This window comes from Ascidia mentula, chromosome 6 (genome assembly GCF_947561715.1).
Source record: "Ascidia mentula chromosome 6, kaAscMent1.1, whole genome shotgun sequence".
NCBI lineage: Eukaryota > Metazoa > Chordata > Ascidiacea > Phlebobranchia > Ascidiidae > Ascidia > Ascidia mentula.
In genome coordinates, this window is record NC_138571.1 from 7,587,796 (window position 1) to 7,605,766 (window position 17,971).

Here is a 17,971-nt window from a genome sequence, read left to right on the forward strand (position 1 = left end):
TTGATGGCGACGTTTCTGATAACAAAATATCAGCAAACGCTTCAATCAAAATTTTTCTTCAAATTAATTCCAAAAACAAAAATATTTATAAAGTAGGCATGGTGAGTTTGGATTGTAATTTGTAACCATCAAATGGTTTCACTTCTGTGATGCAATAATTTACATTACAACTATTTGTACTCACATGAGTTTAGTTAGTAATTGCCGGGTGCTCTGTGCGTGAAATTTAAAAATCGTTCATAATCATGGCTGGCGTAAACAGTAAGCACCTACGCATCATAAGCTTTGGAAAGTGCGTTTCATAACATGTTTGTGGTGCAAACAAAAATACATTCCAGAGGCACCGCTAAATATCAGCGACCTGGCGTCGTAACTACCGCATAATATGCGAATTCAAAATCGCGGATATTTAGTCATTTCTTCCCGATGCTAGTTGCGGTAAAGCGAAAGAACATAACATACTTTAATTAAAAAATGCCTTCGTCGGGACACAGTAACCCAAACCTGTTAGATTGATTTCAGTTCGTATTGGGTTTCTTTGCAAGCTCATTTATTGTAATAAGTGTCTTTTTACACTAATGTTTTTTAGTGATTATTTCAGGATATCGGGATTTCCATGAGTTTTGGGTTCGAAGTAAGGGGGTCTGGCCGTATATACACAATTAAGTAACTTTTACATTTTTACCAAATTGTAATTTCTTTCAATGGAAAGTATTGGAGGTCAATTACACGCAGGAAGGACATTTAATGTGCTAAACTAATTAATCAGTATGATTTGCAAAAAGATTCATATATCAATGAATAAAAAGGTGTGAATGTTTTTGGGAGTTGCATCTTTAATGATATCAAGAAGAACAAATGCGATGTAAATACTAAAAAACAAACTAATAAAACTCACACCATATTTGTTACAATACTTCGTATCACAATTTTGTAAGTTGTTCTATCTTCAATTTTGTTAAGTTCCTGTGTGAAGGCTTCAAATAAAGTTCTAAGGTCTTCTGATATAGATATCACTTCCATAGGTTGACGTTCGATATTTACCAATGATGGCTCTATGCCAAGCGATTTTAGGGCTTCACTGACTTTGTTTGTATCATTCTTGTCACAATAAAACTATAAAACAAAATAGGAATTAGTTCCAACATACAACACAGAAATCGTAGTACAGGACAAGATCACATTACATTGTCACAAATATGCTTACAGTTAAACAGTTTTCATTCATTTCAAAGTCTTCAGCACCAACTTCAATTGCGAGTGATTCTGCTTCGTCCAAACTAGGGTTATTTTCCTTTATGGGAAGATTAACACAGACAATTCCTTTTATCTCAAACCCACTTTCCTTGGACATGACATCTAATTTTCTAAAAATGAGTTTCTTAACTTAGGGTCTGTGAAACCAAAACAGGCAACAACATCCTATTGAGGGGGTCCAGGACTTTCCCAAACAATAACATTTTTATAAAGTATATTTTTGTGTGTGAACATCATCAAAAAAGGCCTTAAATAAGTTGGCCAGGGTGATCAGAACAAAACAAGTTGAGAAAACTCTGTTAATGCAAGCATAACTAACATGACATAGGTCATATAACGTGGCATTGCTAGGCGGATTCCGAGGATGGTTTGGTTCAAACCCCTGATTTGAAGTAACACAAAACAATCAGCAAAATGAAAGTTAACTCACATATTTGCTTTTTTGGCAGCTGATCGAATGCACTGCTTTGCTACACTTGAATTGGAAGCAGAAATTTCTACAGCAGCACTCAATCCATTGGGTCCTTGTAAATATGTTACGACATCAATCATTGATTTATCCTGTTTGTAAACTTTTTTTAGACTAAATTAGAGTTTAACACAAAACACATTTTGTCTGTGGCCTAAAATGCAGACATCACATGAAACCCAGGCACCTTGCTGGAGATTTAACCAAGCAATTTGTGTTTATGTCGGCATTGAAATTCAACTCATAAAACTATGCCTGGTGCCAACTTGTAAACATTTAAACTTCAGGTTACCTTATTTCAAAGTTTATCACTGAAAATATCCTAAATTTGACAGTCCCTTCACATTTATATGTTGTGAGAAAGCTAACCCTTGCACATGCAAGATGCAACCATGGCAAGCACAAACATACAAATATGTTTACAACAGCAAAGAAAGTGCAGATAAAAATGGAAGTCATATTTGTGATCAATGTTTTTGTCTACAAAGAAAGATTTATGTTTGAAATAATGAAATAACAATATAAATGCTTAAAAATATATTTAAACACTACCTTGCTTGACAAAAAGTTTTCAAGTGCCACTTTTTTTAACATGTGTACATTCTCCTGAATAATCTTAGCAAGTTGAGGATTTTTCTTTGGATCTCTCTCCCCACCAGCAGCTAGAAATGAAATATTCAGGGAATAGTAAGCAATTGGAAAATTTCGTGTTATAGGTGTTGCTTTCTCACATTTGAACCTCGTCAATGAAAAAACATTATTTTAAAGCGGCACAATGACACAACCTTTAGTATGAAATTTGTTAGAACCCAACACCTGTGAAATTTGTTATGACAACAGTTATCTTACCATTAATTGCACCAGTCATTCTGAGATAACAATGGTTAACCAATCTAGATTTTTCTTGTCCTTCTTTACTTTTTTGTATGGAAAGTTGTAGATGTTTTCGAAGCAGTATGTGAGACACAAATATCTGACGCTTTTCAATAAAAGTACCATTTTCTCCTCGTATCCCCACAGATGTGACTCTGTTCAAAATTCGTGCCCGACCAGATGTGGGCAGATGGACTTTTGGTAACATACATAGAGAACGACCCAAAGTTGGTACCAACATGCTTAAATTATTTTATTCCTATTATCTGCAAAACAACAATGTTCTGCTTCTGGCACAACATTTACTTAAATCACAAATAATTTGAAACAAAAAAAAATATTGACAAAGTAATCCAAAAGGGAGTTAAAAAAATGGTTTGCCTATAAGTGAGGTACATAAGTTATTTATTTTCGCATGAAGTGAATAAAAACACAGCAGTTCAACATAAAACTCAAAATTTAAACTAACAAAATACATATGGTGGGATATACTACCACCATTTTTCATAAAAAATATTCTTCTTTGGATAACCAGTTTCTAGCAAATATTCTTCAACCCTTTCAATAAATGCTGGTGGTCCACATACATAACAGTTTGTTACACTCGGATGAAGTTGTGTTGGAAGACAAGATATATCGTTCATTGATATCTTTGAGTGAAATATTGAAGTAAATGCACTTTGAAAAACAAGTTCATCAAAATTCCTCTCCTTTGTTACATGAAAGTGGCATGGTGCACTTATACTGTTGCATATTTCCTTTATGTTTTCCTGAACAAAACTTAAAAGGTGAGATATAATTTTGTTGGCTAAAAGCAACCCTGAACATGGAATTTATTGAAATTGCTTTGTCAAGTAATTTGGGGCAAAATTCCTCCCCTGTTTGTATTTTAAATATTACCTTTAGTGGGTAAACGATAATTAATCAAAACAACTTTAAAAAGGTGTATACCTTAAATATAAGATCTTGACTAGTCTTAGCGCTATAAATTAACAGTGTTTTCCCTTCCTTCATCTTGGCTGAAGGACAAACCAGTTCGGTAATTCTATCTCTGTAAAATATTTTTTTATATTGTGAATATATATTTTCAACAGTTAGTTAATTAAAACAATATAAATGTGACAAACTAACACCTTTTGTGGCGAAAAATTGAAAGTAATGGATTGATTCCAACTCCACCAGCAATTAGTAATGTGTTATACAAAGGTTGGTGCTTGTAGAAAAAATTTCCACCCACTCGTATTTGCACCTGACTTCCAAGTTTACACTAAACAACCAATTTCATTTTTATTAAACATATAAATCCATGTACTTAAAGTAGAAAGCTATATTTTACTCACTTATTGGTGGATAATTTAAAGAGATTTATATTGTACACTGATTAGGAGGCTTGGCATTGCCTTGCTCTTACTTGCATTGACCTATTTTGGTACTACATTTTCACTTTTTTTACACAAAATCTTTGTTGTCAATTTATAAATTTGATTTTTTTTACATTTTTTTTAAATCTAAAAATGTTTACACAAACCTCATTGTGAACCCAGAATGCAGGAGGATGATCACTAAACTTAACTGCTAGTTCAAGTATTCCTTTGTCTTCAAGGTCCTTCGGGGCATTACAGATTGAAAATCCACCCACAGTTGTGACACCTGGTATTATCATATCAACCCACTGACCTGCCTGTAAATGATGGTTGCCCTTAGTTTATACAACCAACAAAACACATTTTTGTAATAATACCTTGAACTCTGCATTGTAGCGGTGCTCATGTGAAAGAAAAAGTTGCAAACCTTTTACAGATGATGATATATTTTCAATGTTAACAACCTTAGCATCACATAGAATTGTTTGCCGTGGACTGTTTTCTGTACGAATCATATGATCTCTTGTCTTCTTCTTGGACTCTGCAATTTGTGGTAATTTATCAACTTGCCACTTTTATGGTTACTCCAGGTATAACAAGGTATAAACAGGGTTACCACACAATGCTTATTTCTAGAATTTGTGCTCATTTTCACAAGCAATGTCTTAGAAAATGCAAATGTGCTTATTTTAAGAAACATGCATCTTTTGGACTTGCATGCTTAGTTTTCACCCCTAAGCAGGATTTGTTCATGAAATACAGATTCTCAGAACAATAGTTATATAATAATAAACATGTCATACCTTTGCAGTTTTTTTCCTCTCTTGCATACAGGCATGTTATACTGCAAAACAAGGTTTGTATATATAGCACCTTAAAATAAACAACAACATATTTCAAAAGTTGTATCAGAGATGCACGGCAGAAATTGATCAGATCAGATATCATTGTGATGCACTAATGCATTATCATTTAAAGGTTGTTGTGGCATCGCACGCTTACTTGGGGGGCTTTGTAAGAATTCTGTTTCCATGACAAACTACATAACCTATCACCTTATGCAAAATGAATTTGTTCTAAAAAACGATCAACATAAGTACATGACCAGTTCATAAAAGTTGGGAATCTCTGGATTAGGTGACATAATATTGAGAAAAATAGTTTGTACTTTTTTATAAAAGGAATATTTTTTTGCATCACATTTGCAATGTGACTAATAGCAACAATATTTTCACTAAAGGAACACTTTTGATGACTTATCTTATTATTCTAAGAACAAAAACTTTGGCCCATAATGCAGTTAACATTGACATGTTTATTGAGGATGAACGTCACTGTCACTTAGTCTGTTTAGTTGATGACATGGTTGGCCTAGTTGGAGGGATATGGAAAAGTATCTGTAAGCATGCTAATGGTTTTATAAGACATAACACAGATTGGCAAAATGTTGCATTCAAAACAAGTTAACACTGATTGTATTCAGAACCATTGTAGTTGTAATAATTAGATTGTGAAAGTCTGTGTCAGATACAAAATGCTTGCGATAGAAATACAAAACAAAAATTTTATTTATTTATTATGTATACCGTATACATCTGAAAAATTTTCTGACCTATGTTAAAGCCATGGTAACTTCTGACTTTGTTGTTGAGTGTTTAATATAATCTGTTTGCTGTTAACAAGTGAAGTCATGCTGTTGGGAAAGATTTGCTGCACCCTTTCTCCTAGTTCCATCACCAAACTTCTACTTCATGGATAAAGTTTTCAGGTCACAACTGGTTTTGGTCACACACAAAACTGTGTTGGATGTTCTACTGTTTTGTGTCAACCAACCAGAAGAAAGGCAAGACTTACAGAAGGTTGCTCTTTTAGAACAAACTACTCACTAAATAAAACTTGCTGTGAGTTATCAATGCCATCATACAATGGGTAGTTTCTTCCTGTTGTTTTTCTTCACTATGGGCCAACTCACAAATTGGTAACAATGGGCTATTTATTCTGTACTATCACCTGGCAACAGCGAAACCTATTAAACGTTTACATTTTACAACAAACTAATTTTTTGTTGCTGGACATTACAAACATTTTTGTGGCACTTCAAAAGACCTTTGCAAATCCTGGCTTCAGACTGAACTAAATTAACTTGAGCATATGAATCTGGGTTTTTTTTGTGTCATTTGTCTGTCAATGACCCCATGTTTTCAGAAATGTCACAAAAAATAAAAGCTGTTTCGGACACAATGTCCCAAAGGAAATTGACTGGTACATTATTCGAGCGTCTCATCGCTAGGTGAAAATGCCCTTTGTGTTGCCCTGGACGTCGTTTTTACAATTCTTGGCCATTCGTTTTCGAGCGGACGACGGTCGAAAACATTATATCGTAAATGACAAAAATAAATTGAAAATGTCCTAAATTTTTGCTGGCATTTCAGTCATTTGACAGAATTTTTTTTAGTGAAAAAAAAAAACAGATATGAATATAGGTGATGAATTGACAAGACAGGAGACAGGCAATTTAGAAATGCGCTGCAGTTTTTTCAATTTATTTTGCCCAAACATTTGTAGGTATATTCACAGTTGGGGACAGACTATTTTACAAAGATAATTAGAATATCACGGACTACTGGTACGTTAGCTATGACATATTGTAGCAACAATATTTTTAGTGTGAAAATTTATACAAATTTACCTTGTGTAGAATCTTTTTAAACCCGCTTCGTACAGGTGTTGCTTGACGTAACGCAAGCTCATCACAAGCAATCTTTGCAACGTTTGCTACACGACACGACCGAACTAAATAGTCTACTGTTCATCAGTAAGCAAATTTTACAGATGCACTCACACCACACTCCAACCAGCCGGCTTAGTTTCGCATGACCAATTGTTAATACGCTTGATTAATCAACACCATCCCAACTATTCCCAAACCATCAACAAATTTATTTTATTGTAAATGAAAAACAATAGACCTAAATTTAAACGCAAATAATTGTGTACAAAAGTTTACATGTTTCACTTTTGGTCGGACGTTATGATAAGAAAAACCAAGCCACTAAAGAATATTGCAAAGTGATTGAAGACCATTGTTAGCAGCACAAAAGTAAACCTTTCTGGATTGGAACAAACATATTTGTAAACCAAACTGAAAATTTTGTGTTTTATTGTCAAGGCAGATACAAATATAAATGTCCCCTTCTTTCACAGAAATGCGCAGTTTTGTTGGTGCACTCAACTCTCCAGCAGAAGTAAATCACTTGGAGCTAAAACCAACTTTTTTGAAAGCAGGGCAAACATGCTAAACCACTGTGTCAATTTTCAGGTCGTGGACGAAGAATTAGCCTTCCACTCTGAAAAGTTATTTATTGTTTCAAGTTTATTTTTGACAACTCATGACTTTTCATTGTTTTTACACTTTATTCAGTTCCACATTTCAACATTTTTTGTCTTAGACTTTACTTTAACTTATAATTACATAAGTAACATACCTCATCACAGGACATATTATAATCCTCTAAAACAGTTTGTAGCCTTCCAACAATTCTGAAAAGTAATGATTAATAATATAGTAGGAGTGAGGAGTGTTTGGCTTGGGTCACTTTTAACACATAAAGCAAAAATTTACAATGTGAGATTTAACATATTTACAAGACATTTGAGAAAGATAGATGAAACATCACCGACCTTATTTTTTGTGGCATAAAGGAATTTTTGGTAATACAGCAATCAGTTGCTACAACTTAGCAAATTAATCATGTGTTTAAACATATTGGAAAGGACTTACATTGAAGGAGCCACAATTCGCTTGTGTATTCCAGCAAAAAACAGGAGAATTAATATGAAAGAGCTGCAAGTAAAAAAGGGGTGTAGCCACAATGATTTCAAAAACGGCTCCTGAAATTACAAAACATCATGTTTTTTTTATATCCCATATATTCTAGCTGATTAACAATCAAGCCAATATGAAATATTATGTAATTGAAAAAATGTACATACACGTGATGTGTTTGGGTCCATCAACCACAGCCAAGCTCCAGTTGCAGTACAAACTGACACAATTATTAAAATAACTGAAAAAACAAATAAGTTTTTGATCAGAGTGTAATGTTAAATAACCTGCAAACATGAAGAGCTGGTAAAATTTTGTTAACCACTTCCACAATTTCATTGTAGACAAACTTAACCACTGAATACATTAAGTTATGAAAGGCCAGACCAAAATGAGGATTTCGCAGATTTTGTAAGCCCAAACCTATGATTTTCTTTTGGACTTCCTGCATAAGGAAATTCGTGAAGCATGCCACATTTTCAGAACAAGAACAGAATAGCCTATATGATTTATGCAAAAACACTATGAGCGTAAAAATTCATTTTATAAGTAAAAAAAGAAATTAAAAACAAACTTACTTCTCCATCGTGACGTAGTAGGTTGCAGAAATGATATGTATTCCATTAATCTTCTTTCAAAAGCTTTTAGATCTATATATATTAATCCCAATTAGCCTACTATTTTCATGAAATAAAATTAATTACAAAGATTCTGCAGTTTACCCAATTAATTTACAAATTTTCAGGGCGACATACCTTCAGTTTGATCGACAGAGTTCATTTTAATGTCCAATACCTGACCTGCGGGAGTTCACGAAAAAAAACACCAGACTAAACCAGAGAGACAGTTGGCGCTGGTAGTGGTAAAACAAAAATTTCCAACGCAGATAACTTCGCGGAAAAGTTGAGCAGAGATTGGCAAAAACTTTAAGAACACATTAAAAATACATTATTTGAAAATTTATATCTATAAATGTTAATACGCAGTGAAGCGGTCATACTTTAGTCCACAGATACGCAGCCCCAATGCACAAAAAAATGCAAGGCCGTCTGACGATTCCAACGTTCTGGTGAAAGATTTTGTTTTTTATTCCGCATCTGTTATGCTTCAACATCGTGTATCATAGTATGGAATATGATTAAGTCGTATAACCCTGTTTCCATCACAGGATCTGCATACTTGATCATAACACTGAAATTGGGCTTCGTTTGAGGTACGGGTCGCCGTTGCACAAATCTGTCAAACCAAGCTTGCCAAGCAAGCAGAATAATATTATGTCAGATACGTAAACGCAGTAATGTTTCGTGCAATGGCATGATAGCTCCACGCAGGACCTTACTTGGCGATCACTGCTATATCGTATCGAGATCATTAGGTAAAAGTGGTATTTTGTTGCGTATGATGGTGGAAAATTCAAACTGCTTTGAATTTCGACACTCCCCCCCAAAAAAATCTGAGCAAATATTTCAAACAAACAAATAAACAAAGCAAAGATGATTAAAATCACATATCAACGAAAGTAAAGACAGCAAAACACGACAAGAAAGTGCCGTCGGCGAGCAAGTTCGATCCCGGCATATGAGCAACGTGCAGTGTGATATACAACAAACAAGATATCAGCATATAGAGTCCATAATTTATGTTCATTCGACAGGTTAAGATTATGAGCACCGCAATTCAGAGTCAGTGGCCTGAATGCGTTGTATGTGCTTATTTGTTTGGCTTACACACCTTGCAGTTTTATCTGCTTTACTATACAATAAAAAACAGCAGGCGTATGTCGCCTTTTATAAGAGCTGGCTGTTACAACTCAAGGGACAGCTGCGTATTCATTTCAGATGGGAATACGATAAATCTTCCTTCTTTGCCAGAGTATCCTCCTACAACCGTCAGTCTTTGACAGTTGACAAGCTTACGTACACACAAACCATGCAAAGCACCGTACGCGGGGCGCACAAGCCCGAGCAAATCACAAGAGTGCTGTTGCAGAACTGCGAAGCAATTTGCCTGCTTTTACAGCTAAAAGAGCAACGGCAAAAGTTCGAGTCTGGAAACTCATTTGGTTTTCCATGGTGTCAATTGACATAGCAAATAGAAACAAACAGTTGATTTAGCAATTACCATTTACCAGTCGGAGGCAGGTGTGGATCCACAAAGGGGCCAGTGGGGTGATGATCATATGAAAAAATGTTGCAGTGGCAGACAGGAGGGTTTTCTTAGCAATGATATTCGTTCGCTGGCGTGTTTGTCTGGGACATGCACGGGTATCTAGTAACCGCCCCCTACATTTTCCGCATGCTCTTTGGTTGTCTACCTGGGGTGAAACAAAATAATCTTGTTTGAAATAGGGTCGCACAGAAATATTTTTTTTAAATGAGTCACATAAGAAATTTCCCTCACTTGGTCGCAGAACAAAATAGTTTAAGAAGCCCTGGTTTAAATTACATTGAATTGGCAAATTGAAAGGTGACATTTTAGGCACATTCTATAAATTGCGTGGTTTAAATTACATCGTAAGTCGCAACTGCTGCATTTGATCATTGTTATAGGCCACTGTGCTTGCTGATCCTTTTGAATTTCCGCCACTTTTTTTGCTGCATTTTTCTCTATCCAACATTCTGTCTAACCTCAATAAACGATAAATCCTCAGCATGTCTTATCAACTTGCACGGTGTATGTACACCAGAATGCAGGTCTTCTCTCTCTGAAACGTCCCGAGTGTTCGTATTGCCTATTGGTATTTTCCATTATTTACAGATTGATGAAAGTTTGTATTATAGAAATTCCTGATAACTTTATGGCTAATAAAGACTAATTTTTTACGCAACTCCTTATTATGAGTTGTTTTTGAACCGGGGGTTTGTTTTCGAGTGATACCGATCATGTCTTCAAACATATAGGCGAAATATATAGATATATCAAGAAAAACTTAGGATTGTACTCAGGATTTACAGGTTTGGATTTATAATAATTGTCGTTTTAAATGTGTAGTGTGAACGGATTTGAATATTTAAGGTATCTATCACAGAGCTTTTACTGTGCAAGCAAAATTCAAGATATACACTAAACACGAAATTGGTTTAGATTTATAAGATCATCAGACCAATGACCAGCTTTAATTGTTGTTGTAGTTGTTTACGTTGTCGTTCAGCAAAATATTCGCAATCGATTGGCTACTATATCACACAGCAGGAACAAACATGTTTATTTTAGTGATAAAATCAACATACTGTTTTGTTTAGAATCGTTAAAAGTTGGAAACAAGAAAAAGAATTCACCCTGACGTGATTTGGTCAGAGTTTAAAAACACTGCATAGATTGTAATCGTGTCTCCGTGGAAACACATATCACGAAACAATGTATAATCAAACTAACTAATCTTATTGTTGTTCGTAACGAAACATGGTTTGAGAAACGTCTGTAGCAAAATCTCAAAATACTTGAATATGTGCATGATATGAATGTTTACAAAATGTTTTACTATGGACTGAATTGGTCAAGACGTTGCGGATTAAAAGAAGTGTTGAACAAGGCGTAGTTTACAGATATCTCGCATTGTAGACAATTGTGCTATAATATCTGTTTGCAAAAGTTTTGAATCTAAACCAGTGGTTCTTAACTGGGGGGGCGTCAAACAATTCTCATGAAGGGCGCAAGCTCTATACCAAAACTTCATTTTTTGTAGTGACTTTAATGTCCTACGCTGTCTGTTATATTTTTCTTACAGTTTCGAAACAAAAATCTTTTACTTTAAATAAAAAATCCGCCTGTGCAGTTAAGTTACTGTTACGTCACAAAGAAACCATTGCGTTACAAAATACCTTTTGTGATGATTCATCTGTTTGGCACAAGTCCGTTACTAAAAGGAGGCGTGATAGAAAAAAGGTTAAGAACCACTGATCTAAACAATTGAAGTTATACAGGATCAGGAAAGTCTGTGCTGTTACTTTCGGAAAGCTGTCGATCAGAAGACGTTTTTTTTAATGTAACAATTACACCTATGAATGCATTAAAAGAGAGAGTAAGGGAAACCCAATTTCATTGCTCTGAAGGAAGTGATGAGAATATCGGCAAGAAAAGAAATAGCTTATTTCATAAACAATTGAATGTTCAAGTACACTGCAAAAAAATACTGTAAAAACCACTGGCAGTTTTTTTACGACATTTTTTGTAAATTTTTACTGGTGAAATACAGTGATATGATCGGTATATTTTACTATAAGATAAACTACTGCAAAATTTACGGGGAAAAGTCCTGGCAGCACTTTATACGGACAAACTCGTAAGTCACACTGCAGTACAAAACATGCTTCAAAGAACTGAAGTGATTTTATTGTCCCACGCACAGACCACAGCATAGTATTTACGGTTGAAACGCCAGCTTTATCTTTGTAAGTTGCAAAACTTTGCCAGTAAGTTGCAAAACTTTCTTCTCTTTTTCGAAGTTTTTGTGCCATGCAGATTAACTTCAACACAATACCTACAAAACATAATTATATTATTGCAGTAATATTAATGGAAAGAATTATAAAATACTATAGATCCATTAAATTGTACTGACGATGAAGTTCGATGTCGAGTGACGTTGCGATGTGTGTTACGACGTGACATGAATACGCCTGTGGGTTGCAACTTACACGAAACCATGACGTTTCCGTGCAGATTTAACGGTAAGACGGAAATTTTAATTTGCATTGATTTTAGCTCTTTGTGGACTACCAAGGACACGAACATGCATTTAAAGATGTCTACTCAATTTAACATACAATATATTGTAAGTTGATGTTAGTCTTTTGGTAGTACTTTAAAACGACACACAACTAACTAAACATCCATTAAAGACGAAAAGGGTAAAAATCATTTAGTATATTAACTAACATGCTTTTATAAATAAACGGGCTTCCTCGTCTTGCTCTGCTGGTTGTTGATCGACGTCTGCCTCTTCTGGTTGATCTTAATGCAGTCGCCGAAGACGGGGCACTATTGTAAATAACTCTAAGGGTCTCAGAAATATTTAACAGTGTCTCGATGGCCTGAGCGCAAATTGAGCCTCCTCGATTGCCCCGTCCTATAAGGCAACCAGAACTAGGGTATCTTCCCGAATAATTGTATTCATTTCTGTTATCTGCTTCATTACGACGGTGCATTACAACTTTCAATACAACGTTGATAGAATTCCAGCGAATAGAATGGCGAAGACTGGACTGAATTTACGGGCAAAAACTGGACTATTTAACGCTCTCCATTATGAGAGCTGATTGGTCAATAATGTCACGTGATATCACCAAACGGTCGAAGCAATATAATACAAGAGCATAAAATACAATACATTATCTATGTGAACGAATATAGATGATTCACGCGTGCTGCATGGGGAGTCACTTGTTCGCACGTTCTGGTGCACACTAACGGAAAGAGTTGATCCTTTTTGTATTATCTGTGACGCATTGAAATGGTTAGTATAATATAAGAGTTTGTATCCTGTGAGAACATTTTATATGGTAAACAGGATATAAAATGAATCGCCTTACTCGAGAACATACGATGGGTTTATCATGTGGGTCGCATTATGGGATTATGCAAAACTTGTGCAATGGTGCACACAAAACATTACGAAATATAAACACTGTTTTTTGTGGCGTATATTACACTATAATGTAAGATTAATTGAAAATCGTCAGAAATTTGACTGCAGGAATCAGCGTTTGCAGGTCGGTAACCGACGGATCTGTCTTTGCCAATCAATATAACAATCCTAGAGCTCTAAAAGGAGTAAAAGACGATCACACCAGTATGAGATCTTTATTAAATAAATATTAATTTCGCCTATTGGCATTTTCAGTTTCTGTCTGAAAGCAGAATAGCAATAAAAAATTAAATTAAACTGTATTAAAAAAACGCAAAAGGTGGAGGGAGCAAAGGCAGTAACGTAGAACTTCGATAAGGCGATAACGCACACAAAATACAGAAACAGTGACGGAAAAAGGAGGACAAAATGGTGGGAAACCCAAAAGATGGTAATCTGCACTTGCTCGCTCCACCTTTTGCTATTTGGCTACTAACACCTTTAGTGCGGTCTCTCGTCGCTTCTCTTGCTATCACAGCGGCGTGTCGCAGTGAAACATATTTTATAGTTTTTATCGTTTTAATCGCTTCGCTTTTTTTTGTGGTGGCAGACCCGAAAGTAGACTGCAGCTTTGCAATATTATGGCTTTTTTTGCACATATATTACATTGGTGTTTTTTGCCTTTTGCACTATCGGTTACCAAGCAGTTCCGTTTGGCCATAGTGCGCTCCACAGTGGTTCGTCGTCTCTGTTGATCGGTACCTAGTACAGGGTACCCTGCAGATCGACGTTGACCGAAAGGTACCACAAAGTGGAAACTAGTGTGCCTGCTAGTGTGAAAGCTAGCACAGTGCCACTCAACAGCTGCACTGATGAGACCTTACAAGTGGAAACAGTGCGTGTACACACCTTGTCTGCAGTTTTGCAATATTATGGCTTTTTTTGCACATAGACTGTTGAGTTATTTTGTTTTTGTTGTGTTTTTTTTTAATTAATTGATTAAATTTTCATTGCTATTCTGTTTTCAGGCAGAAACTGCAGATGCCAATAAGCGAAATTAATATTTCTTTAATAAAGATCTTATACTGGTGTGATCGTCTTTTACTCGTTTTGGAGCTCTAGGATTGCCATAAGAGTAATTTATTGAAATAATGTGACTAATATAACATGGTGCTACAAGTAAATTTAGTTTTACAGCATCCAGAACAAAATATGTATAAAACAGTCCAAAAATTATATTGATCGAACTTAATTTTTGTATCGGTTGCGACATGACCGTAAAATTCGTGGCAGAAATTGAGATAGTGCATCTATTAATACCATTTAGGCGAATGATGCCCAATGTGGGCTACGAATACAATTTTTCCAATGGGCTATAGAGTCGTTTGAAAAGATTATCGGCCTACAACAAACTATTTTTATTTTAAAAGAAAAAATTTGTTGGGCATTACTTGAACTGCTAAAAAATATTAAATACATTTTTTACTGTATAGTATTTATATTACAGTGTAAAAAATGGCATTTGAATATACAGTCGGTATATTTTTTCCATAACTTTGCAGCATGTAGTGGGGAGCACAAACTGTGTTGAAACCAGCACAATCATAAACGAATTTATGTAAACAAGAAAAATATTGTATTTATAATAGCTAAATCCACAAACCCCGGCAGAATACAAGCGCCAACCAACTCTTGCTCGCATTCTCACAAAGTATGTAGTAACAGCACACAGCCAAACAAAAGGTGTTATTCACCGAGTCGCACTGGTGCACTTTAACACCCTCCTTCACCATACCTGTCATTGCATAGTTTTTGTCAACTCCCTGTTGCGTAATTGCACATTTATGAAGACTAGCCGAAAATAAATTAACGATAAATATCAACAGGCTTATATACCTCACGTAAAGTAGTGTTTTATCTTCTAGTTGACCTTCAGGGATTAACGTTTTTGGGATTAACCTATATGAGAAAGGAAAAATATACATTCTATATGAGTGAAAACGAAAACCTTGTTACTGACAAAAGACTTTTTACATGGTTTCTCGTAAAAGTGGTTGAAAGTAATTACTACATTAATTCTTTGTCGGCTATTAATCTCAAATTTTGGTATATTTTGATAATAGCTAGTTAAATATTCTTGTTCAACAACGCCTTATTGTCCGCCCTGGAAGGTTGTAAACGTAAATAATTAATCGCTTATTTTATTTTGAAATACAAATGCGAGAAAAGTTATAAATGCATTCCACGATGGATGGTGTTGGACGGTAATGAAGACTGTCATACAATGCTTTTACCAGATGTCAGCGACGAATCCAACGGCTTTAAACAATGCCTTCAGCTGAGCGATAAATTAAGAAATGTGAGTACGCGTTGCCTGCCGCGTGATTGGGTTATTGTCGGACACCGTGATTGCAAAAACGGACGAGACGAGCAGGCAAACTTTCATAGTTGTCACAATCTCACCGAGTTTAGATGTCAAACTACCGGTCGGTGCGCACCGCGCTACAGAATCATGGACGGTGTGCTTGACTGCAAAGATGGCTCGGATGAGCGCCATGCATTACAATGTATCACAAACAGGGAGTTTTGTTGTCATGATAATAGGCGATGAATTCCTCGTTCGTGGCGTGGCAACAATCTTTACAATTATCGTGACGGAAGTGACGAAATGCCATGGAGTTTACAAGGTGTGTTGATGGAGAGTTTCGTTGTCATAACAACCGACGATGTATCCCCCATCACTTGTTGCGGTGATTGCAGCGACGAGATTGAAAGCTGCAAACAACCTCGATTGTTTCGTTGTTCGAGTGATCCAGCAAAATGTATTCACTGCTCCCATTCGTGCGATACCTACAGCGATTGCATCAATAGCACTGACGATATAACTTCGCTGATGGGATTCAAATGTCGCCGCAATCACGTTGCCTCTAATCGTTATTGCGTCATTCAACAATGGATGTTGGATGATCATTTTTCGAATTGCGACGATGATTCAGATTGTGTTACAATGACATATGCCAACAAAATGTTGGAGGTGTCTTGATAGAAAGACGATGATCTCGAACAGACAGATCTGCGATTGCGTTGTTGATTGTCCAGACTTTGCGGAGGAGTGTTTGTGCGTAAGAGAAAAAGTGCAGCCAAGCATTAAGTTTTTTTGCAGTAATTTGTGCCTTGCCGGAACAAATGAATGCAACAAATGCAAGTTTAGTGAACTTCTGTGCCCTGAAGATGGTAAATGCGTCACCTTCGACTTAGTTTGCAATGGAAAAAATGATTGCCCAATTTCAAATATTGATGAGGCGTACTGCCAACCGCCAGTCGCTACCACACACAACACTCGATTCAAACTTAATGCGATAGTTTGCATCCGGGACTTGAAGCATTGGTCAAAATTTCAGGTCTTGATAAGTTTGCGGATCTATTTGTTCAAACCTGCAGCAATCACCTTAGTATAAATACAATCAAATTGCCGGAAATCGTGTATCGCTTACATTTGAGTTGTTAAGTGCATATACAGATGGCCACTGTTTCGACCTGTAAGGTCTTAATTATCAGTCCAAAGATTTATTTAAGTTATTTTAGTGGTTCAAATTGTAACAGTTGGTGAAACAACACATTTTTGTGGTGGCATTACAGAATGCTTAAATATGGAAGATAAATGCAGTCTCAGGGTCAACTGCTCTAGTCGTTTGCCAATTTGTGACTTAATCCCTCTTCGACAGGTAAAATTTAATTTTGAACTTACTTTATTTTCATGTTTTGATTGTCCTCATATACTATAAACCTACAGCAAGTGGTTGCTGTCAGTTTTGGTATTACACATCCCTTTACTGTTATGGTACAACGTTGCAAAGGGGAAATTAACTTTGTATTCGGGAAGTCGATTTGTAATGGGGTGGATAAGCGGAATTGTGAACACCGGATATTTGTATGCAACGAAGGGGCGATCGAATAGCCAACAGGTGATAACCAAGTAGCCTATATACCTTGATACCAGCAACGGTTCTAGTTTTTTGAACTGTAGCTTCCAGTAATAGCTTTGTTGTAATGTACATCAGTAACGTGTTAATTGCGCAGACATCCAGGTGACATATAAATATTTTCAATCTGCAATTTTTAATAGGAATGAAACCGGTTGTGAACATCGCTTTATCTAAACTTTGCGACGGAAAACTACCTACAGACTGCGTGGATTAAATTGACGAATTAAACTGGAGCGGGTCGACACATTTTTATTGCGAAAGTGGTGACCTGCGTTTTGTGAAAAGGAAACGTGTGTTGGACGGAAAGCAAGATTGCTCCGACTATTCTGAGGAATGTCCACGAAAGGGTTTCATTGACAACGGAATCTCGTCCAGGAAGAATCTTATCAAATCGTAATTTTTTCGATATGGTTTATGTGTTATTTTGGCGATATCCGGTAAGATGTTGGTGGTAGTGCAGAGAAACACTACCACGATGAAATTGTGGAAAAGGAAAGGTCGAAACCCTACAAACATGCGTTCAAAAGTGGTCATTGTAAACAATTTCCTTATTCTAAATCTTGCGGTGGCCGACTTCCTTATGGGCTTGGATCTTTTTGTAATCGCAATCAAATCAATCGAATTTAAAGG

General features: G+C 35.9%; 3 protein-coding genes across 3 annotated transcripts; all 3 read right to left on the reverse strand.

Moving 5' to 3' along the window:
• Positions 1 to 362: 362 nt before the first annotated feature.
• LOC145905809 (putative transcriptional regulatory protein NAMH_0626) lies at positions 363 to 2,847 on the reverse strand. The gene is made up of 5 exons (XM_082993096.1): positions 2,576 to 2,847; positions 2,279 to 2,388; positions 1,688 to 1,818; positions 1,208 to 1,367; positions 363 to 1,116 (listed from the first exon to the last, which is right to left on the reverse strand). Exons 1-5 carry the CDS (start codon positions 2,838 to 2,840, stop codon positions 895 to 897), a joined length of 888 nt encoding a protein of 295 aa, XP_082849222.1. The 5' UTR covers positions 2,841 to 2,847; the 3' UTR covers positions 363 to 894.
• A 240-nt stretch (positions 2,848 to 3,087) lies between these two features.
• LOC145905808 (oxidoreductase NAD-binding domain-containing protein 1-like) lies at positions 3,088 to 6,820 on the reverse strand. The gene is made up of 7 exons (XM_082993095.1): positions 6,653 to 6,820; positions 4,767 to 4,807; positions 4,341 to 4,504; positions 4,128 to 4,280; positions 3,733 to 3,866; positions 3,551 to 3,650; positions 3,088 to 3,369 (listed from the first exon to the last, which is right to left on the reverse strand). Exons 1-7 carry the CDS (start codon positions 6,712 to 6,714, stop codon positions 3,091 to 3,093), a joined length of 933 nt encoding a protein of 310 aa, XP_082849221.1. The 5' UTR covers positions 6,715 to 6,820; the 3' UTR covers positions 3,088 to 3,090.
• Positions 6,821 to 6,888: 68 nt separating this feature from the next.
• LOC145905927 (nuclear envelope phosphatase-regulatory subunit 1-like) lies at positions 6,889 to 8,639 on the reverse strand. The gene is made up of 6 exons (XM_082993253.1): positions 8,545 to 8,639; positions 8,368 to 8,439; positions 7,957 to 8,030; positions 7,745 to 7,854; positions 7,449 to 7,503; positions 6,889 to 7,310 (listed from the first exon to the last, which is right to left on the reverse strand). Exons 1-6 carry the CDS (start codon positions 8,567 to 8,569, stop codon positions 7,272 to 7,274), a joined length of 375 nt encoding a protein of 124 aa, XP_082849379.1. The 5' UTR covers positions 8,570 to 8,639; the 3' UTR covers positions 6,889 to 7,271.
• Between the last annotated feature and the right edge of the window lie 9,332 nt (positions 8,640 to 17,971).

Excerpts from the sequence above, each read along its gene's own strand:
- LOC145905808 (XM_082993095.1), bottom strand. The coding sequence starts at position 6,714 with ATGAGCTTGCGTTACGTCAAGCAACACCTGTACGAAGCGGGTTTAAAA. Across the intron at positions 4,281-4,340 it reads GCTACAATGCAGAGTTCAAG|GCAGGTCAGTGGGTTGATAT; the intron begins GTATTATTACAA and ends CATCATTTACAG. Across the intron at positions 3,651-3,732 it reads TCAATTTTTCGCCACAAAAG|AGATAGAATTACCGAACTGG; the intron begins GTGTTAGTTTGT and ends AATATTTTACAG.
- LOC145905809 (XM_082993096.1), bottom strand. The coding sequence starts at position 2,840 with ATGTTGGTACCAACTTTGGGTCGTTCTCTATGTATGTTACCAAAAGTC. Across the intron at positions 2,389-2,575 it reads AATGACTGGTGCAATTAATG|CTGCTGGTGGGGAGAGAGAT; the intron begins GTAAGATAACTG and ends TTTCATTTCTAG. Across the intron at positions 1,117-1,207 it reads TGAATGAAAACTGTTTAACT|TTTTATTGTGACAAGAATGA; the intron begins GTAAGCATATTT and ends TTTGTTTTATAG.
- LOC145905927 (XM_082993253.1), bottom strand. The coding sequence starts at position 8,569 with ATGAACTCTGTCGATCAAACTGAAG. Across the intron at positions 8,440-8,544 it reads CTCTGTCGATCAAACTGAAG|ATCTAAAAGCTTTTGAAAGA; the intron begins GTATGTCGCCCT and ends TAATATATATAG. Across the intron at positions 7,855-7,956 it reads TGGACCCAAACACATCACGT|GAGCCGTTTTTGAAATCATT; the intron begins GTATGTACATTT and ends TTGTAATTTCAG.